Source organism: Coturnix japonica, chromosome 5 (genome assembly GCF_001577835.2).
Source record: "Coturnix japonica isolate 7356 chromosome 5, Coturnix japonica 2.1, whole genome shotgun sequence".
Taxonomy (NCBI): domain Eukaryota; kingdom Metazoa; phylum Chordata; class Aves; order Galliformes; family Phasianidae; genus Coturnix; species Coturnix japonica.
In genome coordinates this window covers 40,957,433-40,968,977 of record NC_029520.1, presented here as the reverse complement: position 1 = coordinate 40,968,977, position 11,545 = coordinate 40,957,433, and the positions used below count along the sequence as shown (strand labels likewise).

The following is an 11,545-nucleotide window of genomic DNA, read 5'->3' as shown; positions in this document are numbered from 1 at the left end:
AACCACATCTGAAAATTAAGATGCATCCACAAACTAGTTTTGGAGTGTTATTTTTTCTGTTATCTTAAACAGAGCATAGATATAATGTTTGTCAATATTCCTCGTCAAACTCACTAATAATATCTGAATACTGCCCAAATTGATCAGAAAACCTAGTTTTGCTATCCTATTTGGATAGATATTGACAACTCTGTTGTGTACCCAACAATAGGATACCACCCTAAGGGAGACAAAAACATAAACAGATACTCAACGAATTTTGGTGGTTAAGGTTTCTGGAAGGGAGAGCGCTCTCTTTGACTCCACTGGTCCCTTCACACTGTCCCTCAGGGAACGCACACTCTTCTGACGATTACGTGCGAAACGAGCCCTCTTGATCTTCCACATTGCTGCATCACTGAGGTTGGCGACATTTGTCCGGACAGCAGTGATAGCTTTGCAAATGCAATTGACCAAGTTAGGATTCATTCCACAGCATGGTGAGGCCCTAGTGCTGCCAAGTGCCAAATGCAACTGGGCCCCCAGTCCCACTGAAGTCAAGAAAGATTCATATGGGTTCAAGGGGTCCATCTGCAAGGAACTCGTTTGCATGCTCTCATTCTGAAACCCATAAAACCCCAAAGAGTTTAACTGTGTTTAAAAGTAATTATGTCCCTTCTTTTTTCTTTCAGAGATTGGGAAAAGACTCTTGGACCAAAAATCTAAATTTCAGGCTAAAGGAATATGAGGAGCTCCCTATTTAAAATAGCAGAAATCTCCTAAGTATGGATCACATTTTAGTGCAGTCTTACCAAATGTGGTATACAGTTTTTCCTCAGACTAATCTCGTGTTCTGCCTACACTTATCATCCTGGATAGTTTCTCCAAAATTCTGGGAGGGTAATTATGCTTTTATAGTCTTATTATCAGCAGCACCATTGCATGTCTGAATGAAGTCACTAACTTTTCTATACTTACATCTATTGTGCATTCAAACACAGAGGTTTATTATGTAAGTGACTAAATCCAGTGACCCCATCTCTTGCACCACTTATGTCTTTCAGAAGACAGAGAGAGGCTCAAGAGAATCTTAAAAAAATATGTTTTAAGTCCACATCTGCAGCTAGAGATGATAGAAACTAGTGCTGAGATTCTCTTCTCAGGCCTCAGCCTCCTACTTTGCATCAAGCTACTCACATACAAAGATAAAAAATACTTCTGCAATTCTACCTATGTTCATTACATGAATGCAGTAGCAGCACCGGGGCTTTTTTAGGCCTTCATGCAAGTGGAGGAGAAGGCATTAGGCTGTTAAGGGACACATGCTGTCCAAACAGCTGTTCCCAACCTCCTTCAGGCAAATCAGATGGAAAAAGACGTGCCTCACAGTCCACCACATGATTAAGGAAGTTTTTAATTATTCAACATACTAAACAGTAATGCATGAATTATTTTTAGCTCCCACCAGTGAATGGAGAGAGGCAAATAATGTATAGACAGGAGAAATATTTACAAACAGTTGTGTTTATCAGTTCGCAAACAGCTAACCAAGCACTGTCTGAGAGTTCATGTACTTCCTGTGCTGTGCCTCAATGCATTATTTATTGTTAAGGACCATGCAACTCCTATAGCTATCCCTGTACAGACAATTAAAGAACAGTGTCAGGCATGACATAGGCCTTTGAGATTAGCATGCTGTTAGCATAAAAACATACACAGAAGAACTCAATGGGATAATGCAGTTTGCAGTTGAGTGGCCATAGAAACAGACCATGTTTAAAAAATTGCCAAGATTGGCAATCAAATCCTAGTGAGAATAAAATACAAATCCCAAAGGTACAATGAAATATAGCCTTGGCTATATTGAGGCAGTCAAAAAGTGCTCACTTTGAATTATTCTCTTCTAGCCTAAAAGATTATTTAAGTTTCAGATAGCTTAGACAAGTGAGGCCCACACCTCTCTTAGACCCTTCCAAGTAGCTGAAATTCCAGAAGCTCATAAAAGCTGGTCAGATTGATTTGGACTCTGCTTACTTGTTGGGAAAGGGAATTCTTTGTTGCAGTCCAGATGAAGCTGTGCTTCCAGAGACAAGGTCTCAAAGCGATTCACAAAGAACTCCCAGCTCAAAGCTGGAATATCCGCTTTTAGAAAATGAAGTAGCAAAAGCTTACTGAGAATTGTGGGCCTGTCCTTGACAACTGTGTCAAACTGGAAATCAAGGCAGAGACAAAGACCCTAAGGAGGAAAAAAAACAACAACAACGAAACAGTACTGAGATGTGAAGACTATAAGCATATATATATATATATATATTAATTTTTTTTTTAAATTATTTTTAAAGCAATAGGAGGTCAAGACACTTTATTTCTGACAATTTGTATAGGATAAAGGCTTAGTTCCTTTTTTGCTACTCCTTTAAATGACAACTAATGTATCAACTTTCACTGGAAGTGTTAGGTAGGTATGGAGATAAACAAATTATATTTAGAAAGGAGAAATTTCAAATGTTTTGAGGAATACAAAAGCATGGGCAAATGTTCTGCCCTACTACACATTTGATTCAAAAATGCGTGGTTTGTTTGAAGAAGTACAAGCAATGACTCTGACACTGTACACCTGAAGCACTCCGAACACTGGGTCAAAATCCAGATTTTGTTTGAATGCATTTTTCCATATAATGAAACTACCTGTAAAGCTGGTCTCTTGATGGTGTCAAGTAATAACCCAGCTCTTGTAGCTACTGCTGGATTGACATCTTCCACAGCAGTCAGGAAACAGCAGAATGCATGAGCCAAAGAATACTTCAGTAGGTGGTTTTTTGTCACAGAGTGGATATCCAAAAATCTGCACAATACTGCCACCTTCTCCACTGTAGCAGCCCCCAGAGAAAGAAAATAGGAATATTAACTTAGGCAATGGTTTCTTTATGTCTTTTGTGTTCTGAGTAATACACCTGTCCAAGAAATAAGCACATTCTAGAAAGTTACAACAAAAAATAGCTGGGATATTGTAATTTTGGTTTTGTTTTGTTTTTCCTGAATGCTTTGTGTTCTCGCTTATTCTAGTGCCATTGTTTTGCACCAAACTATCTCCCAAGCTCTTCAAACCAGCAAAAAGATAATCTTCCATTACATGTCTCTTCACTTAAAGCAGAAAAAGCTCTACCTCTTCAGGAAAGCAACAAAGATCAAACAGTATTTTTTCCAGGCATACCTGCTTCAAACCTCATCTTCCAATCTTTGCTGTTGAAATTGCTGTTTATAATTGTCCAGAAAATGTCAGCTCCATGAGGAAGTGAAAGTGCATGAAGAACAAGTGGGACTGCCAGGGAAGAAAGCTGAGAGAACTCAGACTTCACAACTCCCCATAAGCTGGAAAGTCCAAAAATATGAAGATTGTTTATAGGAGATTTCTCTTGACATCTTTTCTTTGAAATGTCCACACTGTATTGTTAGTGGGAATGCACTTTTCATTAGAATCTCTATAAGTTGCCATAGACCTTCGTGTGAACTCTACTTATTGCTTATATGTGAATAGATCTGCTTGGAAGTCTTCAACATTTTTTCTTGAAAATCCAGGTCTAGATATTCCTTATGTTGAAATACTTGAGATTTAACAAAACTTTAACTTATTCAAAGCACAACAGCCAAGGAATGATCTTTGCTGTAAACGAGCAGGAGCACATGAGCCGTGTGAACTGTCCTGCCATCATGAATCATGTGCATCCACAAATAACTGAGCTGTAAAATTCTTTCTGCAAAAATTATATTTTTTTGATAAGGTTTTCCTTGTAAAAAGCCTTCTTGTGATAAAATAAAAAAGAAATAACTCTGAAATTAAGTGAATTGTACACTCCATTTTAAATCAATTCGGGCCATCAGTATGAGAGTTATTAATACTTAGACTACACGCCCTGATTTCAACAGTGGGTTGGGTGGTCTCATATATGGTCCCTGCACAACACTTCGTTCTCTTCTTGTTGAAATGTTTCACTACCACTTTTATAGTGTTGTTATGGCCTGAAGGAGGACTCAGACAACCACTGGAATTTGAATCCTCTCTCTCTTTAAGTATAGCATGTCAAACAGATAAAGTATAGTGAACTGAGCAACACCAGAACTTGCTTCCAAGCAGATGCAGGGCAATATGAAATGCTTACCAATGTTTTACTATATCCCAATACTTTCCCATTTCTCTGGGAGAAAATACAAACAAACAAAAACCCACTTAAAATCAATTTACTTTGTCTTTTGCCCAGCTGCATGTTCACCTCTGATACAACTAAAGATATTCAAGTACATATGGAACTGGACAATGCAGGATATCTCGGTTCTACATGCAGTCTCATAAGGGCACATTAGTAGAATATTTACACAGCTTCTTAATCTTTCCACAGTTCTCTAACACACTTCTTAAATTCTCCCAATTAAACCAGCGAATTCTTTACAGTCACAATGAATGTACATTTGGGAATCAAATAAGTATGAAGATAAAATGTGTGATAAAAGCCTACCTTGAAATCAACATGTGATCTTGAATATAAGCAAGAAATTGTGGATGGTCCTTTTTTGCTATATACAGGCATTCTCCATGAAGACAAAGAATCTTCAGACAGTTCAGCATGTTAAAAAGAATGTCTGGTTCTTCAAATCTTGACATTTCCTGTGTAAGCAGATGCACTACTCTCAACACAGCAGAACCACTTAAGTGAAAATTCAAGCTAAACAACAAGTAAATAATTTTACCTGCAGTATAGTGTATATGAGCTTCAAGGTAACTGGAAGTTGCTGATAACAAAATTTTCTTTCTGTATCATTCTTTATCGCTGTTAAAAATGTAAGTTACATAAACTGTTGTTAAAGTACTCTCATTTTTGGATTCAAAGTGAAACTTAAGAATGTTAAAATAATCAGAAGCAAATTAATTCTTGCAATAGTAACACTGACATCAGTAAAGTTACAGCTGCACAGAATTTGGTCTCCACTGTTTCTGTTACTTGGTATTTTCACAAAGCCAAGATCTCTTCCAACATTTTTTGAGTCAGAAACACCTACTACTAACACAATACAGTCTTCTGTTGATATGCTGAAAGAATTAAATATATGAGAAGGAAAGTGACTATGTATTGTTGTTCCTGAAAAACTGCTTCAAAACCTTGTATTCTGCATGAACGAAATATTTCTTTCAAGGCCTAATGTAAATACTCAGTCTTCTCACCAAACCTACCAGTATTTTCCGTGGTCTCTGTGTGATTCCCTGGGTTTTCTCCATGTTTTGGTGCTGATTTGTCTTCCTCTTCTCCTTCAGTTCCTATAATAAACTCAGGTCTAGTATACAGAAGACTATCCTCAAGGTTATCTGTGGGCTCCTTTAAGAACATAATAAGTTAAATTCATTTCTTGATATTTTTTCTAAATACATTAGGCCATATCTTGCTGTGATTAACATTTTGTGTGGATAAGCTGAGCCCAAATGAGGCAGAAATTGTCTAGCTTACATATAAACTTGAGTATTCAAATTATCTGCACATCTAAAATCCTGCATCAGGAACTGCATTCTGACAATAAGATAATGTTTCAGACATGGATTTAAGTGATCACACTTAATGGCTGCATACTGGAGCTGAGGAGTATCCCCAGGCCTCTGGATCCACCAAATGTGTCTTCTATTCTGAGCATTTTCAACAATCAAGCAAGAATTAATCATTTGAAAGTATCTACTCTTAGCCTTTAAAGGAAGATGGAAAGTACTAAGTATTAATGTTTCCTATTTAATTTAAAACAGTATCATAGGAATGTACTTCCAAAGTGGGTAGCATTGACAAGGAGAAGAGTTCACACTGAAGGAATAGTGCATCTTCCCTGTGTCCTCTGAATAAATTCAACCTTAGGAGATTTTAAGTTCAGTGGCATTTTTGCTTTAACTTCCTGAATGTTCCACACCAAAGGTCAGTGCAGCTTTGATCCCTTATGCACAATGTAATGAGCATAACGAAGAAGAGTTTCAGCATACCCTCTTGTACTTACCACTAGCCTGATTTCTTCTTTAGGAGCAAGCTGTTCCAGCAGCTCAAAACCCAGCTGGTAACACAGAATGCTGGACTGACACAGACCACATTCAACTGCTTTTTCATCTTTCTGACATGTGTGAGAACCACCCCAGGGTGCCTGGAACACATTGTTTATGATGGATATTATATCTTTTGAAATGCTATTCTCTAAGCCCAGGGTGACACCATCATCCTGTAGTTCCATCTGAAAAAGTGACAAGAGTAAGGATTTAAAATTTCTTTAGAAACCGCAGCACTAAATGCTCTTTTGAAGGTAAATAACTCAGAACAGTTGGATCTGAATTCTCAATGTATAACTTTAGCTAACCAAAAATTATTCATCTAATCTAAGCGTGTCAACAAACTTCTTCCAGCCTGTAGAAAAAGCATATCTCCAAAGGAAAGCTCATTTTACTCATATGAGATATCCAACATAATGTCGATGTGTCTACCTTCTTTTCATTGACCATGAACCCTTACCTCTTATATGGGTAAAGGCACATGAAAGCTGTAGTAAAATTTATATGCCTTATATTTTGTCATAGTCCCTCATCAGAAAGAGTCTTGATACAGGATTAGAGAGAAAAAAAAGTAACTACAGAACTTCAGTGTCCCTTAATATGGATATTTTTCTTCCACGAGTACCTGCTTCAAGATGAGGTCGAACATCAAAATGAAGCAATTAAGATTCATTTCATCATCCTCACAGTCAAAGTCAATTGCCTTTCCACTAGGATGCCCAAAGTTCTTGAAGGGACTGTGAAAAGGACTACGTATAGGACTTCGAAATGGGCTCTGGAAGGGGCTTGGGAAAGGACTCAGCATGTTGTGCTGAACTCTGCGCCCAGGATCAGAAGCAACGCTTACCTGAAAACATATAAAGTAAACATGGCTCACATGAATACTAAGCATTTAAACAATCTTATTCTAAATGAGACTGGGGAAAATGTCAAGAATTTTAACAGCATTACTATTCCTTTTGGTAGCTTTTATTTATTTTTTAACCTGCATCATCATAAACAAAACAGAAAATTGGTGCAAGTAATAAAGCAGCCATCACGTTACAATGGCCTGCCCCATGATTCAGGGATATCAGCTTCAATAGCAGGAAGCTAAGAGAGGATATCAAGACAACAGCATAACTATGGCAATACCAAGAATATGGGTAGCTGTAAATGAAATAGGCATAAGAACAGTAAGATGTGCATTTCTGTATGAACTTGTGTTCACAGCACCATAGGCCCCTTTCAACGATTTCCTTTACAGAAATTTCTACATTTCTTGGAGGGGGAAAAATACAGGCCAAAATATATATATACATATATGTTCTGTCATCCCCCCAAAACATCCTATCCCATCAAACTTATATGAGAATAAAAAAAAAAATTCACTCTGGGTGACCAGCTGTCCATAGTAAACATTGGTAACAGACATTAAAACCAAATGGAAAGAAGGAAAACAGTTGGAAAAGATAGCATGACAAACTCTCAAAAAATATCTGAGTTCTCTGATGAAAAACTGCAGTTATTCCCTACCTGCATTATCTTTACACTGAACATGTGCCAGACAGGTATTAACTGAAGAAGTCACGTCAATTTTCTTTCACTCTCAAAATTTGTATTGGAGTTCCAAACAAATGTTGACATACTGAAAAATGGCTTTAACTCTTCACGTGTTCTACTAACATAACAGTTCTAAGCAGTAAGTAAGTAAATAAATAAACCATGCAGGAGAAATAACCATTACCCTCCGAGCTGCAACATTTCCTGCCAGTTCACTGACTCTAGATTTTCTTTGATTTGCTAATTCCTTCACAGAATTAACTCCATCAGAAAACATGCTGATCAGTAACTGAAGAGGAACAACAATGTCAAGTTCAGATAACACCTGAGGAAAGACAATGAGTAAAAAAAAAAAACAAAAAATAAAAACACAACAACATAAGTTTCAAGATTGTTTCAAGATTGAACAAAAATACCAGCTACTCTATAAGCATATTTACCACATGATCCTCAAATCCGCAAGTTGCATGCATTTATTTTTGGAATACAGTGAAGTAAGCTGTGAATTTAGGTTTCTATTCAAATCAAGGCAAAACAAGTATATTCAAAAAAAATGCCAAAAAAAGTATATTTTCAAAATATTTGATCACATGGCGCTTGGTGAACATTGAGATCAGTTTTATGCACAGAACGGTTATGTGAAGCTGTTCTACAAAATGCTTCTGCGAAGCATAAATAGTAAATAGTTATTCATACAAGTATTTTTAATATCTTGATTATGACCTAAATTAGAATTCCTGTATTTATTCTAAGAATTCAGACACACTGCCTATAGATGCCAGTATACTGACAGAATTGGTTACCTGCATATCGCTGTGAGAATATCATCACCTACTTTGTCACCTAGTGTGAGTTCATCTGAACTTGTCATAACTGTTACTAGGAGGAAGACAAATCTACAAGAATCATACTTTACTTGAAAATTCTGGATACACGATTACTCAGGTAAAATGGCCTTTGCTGACTTATTAAAAGAAGACACTTACATGCAGCCAAAGCAATGCTTGCTCTTGCACAGAGGCTGGATACCCTGTGAATCGACAGCTGATGAAGCCAAACATCTCTTCCATGGAGAAAGGCAGAGGGCAAAGTTCAATGTCAAACATTTTGCTGAAAAGTAGGACAACAGTAGAGCATAACTGAGTTATTATGACATGTTGTCATGGCAAGGTATAACAGAAGACTAGTAAGGCAATCTCACAATTGGCACTTGTGATGCTTCTCGAATTTTACTGCCATCCTCATTCTCCAGGGGGGTTGAGCTACACTGCTGATGCCACCCATTCTGAATGAGTCTTATCATAGAATAATTGACCAGGTAGTTCTAACTCCCCTGTTGTGGGTAGGTTTGCCACCCTCTACACTAGGATCAGGCTGCCTGTGGCCCCATCCAGCCTGGCCTTGAACACCTCCATAACTTCTCTGGGCAAGCTGTTCTAGTGCCTCAGCACAGTGAATTTAGTGATACACTTTAAGAATCTGCATCATATATTATGACCAGTTTGATTTCACTATTCAGTGCATAGAAAAATTTCATCTCAACACTCCACCATTTCCTGTTCTCACTAAACATGTTTCATCAGTTTGTACAAATATAAATAATATTAATATACTAATAAAGTTAGTGTTAGAGCCAGACAATGTGAAATTTTGCTGTCAATGGCATACAGCTAATATACAATTACGACTCCAACAGTCACCATTCTTATTCTGGTACTTTCTTTGTTCAACAGCAGTAGATAGCAGTTAAATCAACATAAATCAAATATTTTTCAGTGCCAGCTTTACTAATCCTCAACCAGGAGGAAAATGAAGCTTTTTCCACCATGCTATACGAAGTCACTGAAAGTGTGCTTTGCTCAACAAAGCTGATTCAAGGATACAAAGAGCAATAAAACGAAACTTTCCCAAAGGTTAAGTGCTCTTGACTAAATATAATTCATGAAAAATTCAGAAGTATTCACTCACTACTGTCTACTGCACAAAGGAAAGCAGGCTGAAAGACTTCTTCATTCATTTCCAACATTTTATTTCACTGATATCCCTCAACAATCAACATATCTAATAATAAAATGGTTTCTACAAATGTCTACATACCTTAATACTTCCCGGAATTCTTTCAATTGGTTATCAGGAACTTCTGTCCTTATAGCTTCCAACCACTCTGGCATTATACATTCCCACACTGCCTGGTTTATTACATTGTATGGAATCAAGCAAAGGATTCGATTCAGGCCTTCTTTTAACTGGGTCACAGCACTACACGATTTGTCCCAGTATCCACCAACCTGTGGGTATTTTCAGGAATTATACTGATGACCATTACTTCTAGTCCATATAACTGGTCCAGCACAAGCACCAATTTGCTCAGTGTATTGGAGCCAAGAAATCATGAGAGCTATTCATGAGCATCCATCAGCCCCAACTTAGAATTCAGCCATGGTGACTGAATTGCTTTTTTCTCACTCATTTGAGCCATAGTTTAAAAAAGGACTGTCCAAGATTTAGAATAATTGTGCTCACTTCCAGGTCAGGCACAGAATATCCCACTGATTACATTTCTCAATGAAGAACATATTTGTTTGCTCAAACTTATATCTTCAATTACTTGCTCTGGGCCACCAGCTACAGTGCAGGATCTTTATTTTGGAAAGCTTGGTCTAAACCAGATCTTTGGCTCTTTAGATTTTTATTTACTTGTTTTGCTTTTATTTATTTGACTGAAACTTCTGTGTTATGGGAGGCAAAAGCATACATCCAAGTAAATAAATAATTTGTCTATGGAAACTAATTATTCTAACCAACCTCAGCTCACAACTGCTGTTCCTTAATTGTCGTAGAGATGCCTGCTGTTTTGGCAGCAACTAATGGTACTCTCAGCCAGCAAAATATTTTTAACTCTATCATCACAGCTAATTTCATGGCTGTTTTTTCTTATTGTTCTAGTGAACCCTTGCAACTCTGTTAAGCTGCTAAACTCTTTCTCAGCATTGCAGTGGGGTTTACAGAAGTTTGAAAAGAGCTGGACCCAAGACAAGGTCCAAGAAGATCCAAGAAAAAAGTCCACAACAGACTACAGCATAAGGTTCAACCCTTCCTTTCCTCTTTAACCTCAAAGCCCAGATCTCTTCATTTCTAACACCCAGTAAATTCATTCACCTCTCACATTCCCTCAGCTGCCCTCCAATCCTCTCACAGTCAAGGTCTACCTTCAAAGAGATGGTTCATAGTTATATACAAGGTGGTCTGCACATGTATAGCAAATTCTAAATATAAGGTTATGAAAAATCCACAGATGCACGTCATACCTGATGGTATAGTGTATCAAGTCCAGATGACACTTCCTACACTAACCACTAAATTGTAGGAATTAAAATGAACTTGTCCATCTGATGTTATACTTAGGAAGATCATAAAATAAAAGTCATCTCCAAAGTTTACAAAAGAATGAGTACAGCCGGCAGTGATAAATGCAAAAAAAGTCTGCCTTACACCCCTCACAAACATAAAATTCCTATTTTAATCCTGATGTTTCATTTTCTATAGATGAATATTCATGTGTCTAATTTTGATGCCTGCCTTCAACTACTCATTAAGGCAAGTTCTGTTTCATAATTAAAGGGCAGAAAGTGAGGAAGGCTCCTTCAGGGAGTTATTCAAGCAAGGGGTCTCACTGATGCCCCCCTAGTGACCTTGCAGATAAGTCTCTCTCTAGCCATTAACAATAATGCAAACCATGGCAGATGAGTCACCTGAGTCAAGTCAGAAACGTAACAGCAAAGCAGACTAGTAAAGAAGGTCATATCTGAAAGCTGGCAAGTGACACCTTATTTCTGTAATGTATGCTTTAGCACATAATGAAGACATGCAGCTATTGAAAATGCACAGTATCTTTCAATCTCTATAATATTCTTTCACTTTGTCCTCATATTGCTGTAAATTATTCCCCATTTC

At 37.4% G+C, this 11,545-nt stretch overlaps 1 protein-coding gene across 9 annotated transcripts in view; it reads right to left on the bottom strand.

Moving 5' to 3' along the window:
- Positions 1 to 11,545, bottom strand: part of UNC79 (unc-79 homolog, NALCN channel complex subunit) — an 85,381-nt gene that overhangs the window by 48,051 nt on the left and 25,785 nt on the right. For 8 of the 9 annotated variants that reach the window (XM_015865399.2, XM_015865402.2, XM_015865403.2 and 5 more), the window contains 12 exons: positions 9,689 to 9,879; positions 8,578 to 8,701; positions 7,776 to 7,916; positions 6,675 to 6,896; positions 6,007 to 6,234; positions 5,207 to 5,348; positions 4,726 to 4,805; positions 4,494 to 4,642; positions 3,194 to 3,351; positions 2,668 to 2,849; positions 2,014 to 2,215; positions 255 to 434 (listed from right to left, as the gene is read on the bottom strand). In XM_015865399.2, the coding sequence (XP_015720885.1) occupies positions 255 to 434; positions 2,014 to 2,215; positions 2,668 to 2,849; positions 3,194 to 3,351; positions 4,494 to 4,642; positions 4,726 to 4,805; positions 5,207 to 5,348; positions 6,007 to 6,234; positions 6,675 to 6,896; positions 7,776 to 7,916; positions 8,578 to 8,701; positions 9,689 to 9,879 (1,999 nt within the window). The remainder of the gene's footprint in view (positions 1 to 254; positions 435 to 2,013; positions 2,216 to 2,667; positions 2,850 to 3,193; positions 3,352 to 4,493; positions 4,643 to 4,725; positions 4,806 to 5,206; positions 5,349 to 6,006; positions 6,235 to 6,674; positions 6,897 to 7,775; positions 7,917 to 8,577; positions 8,702 to 9,688; positions 9,880 to 11,545) is intronic. The other variant, XM_015865405.2, reaches the window with a different exon arrangement.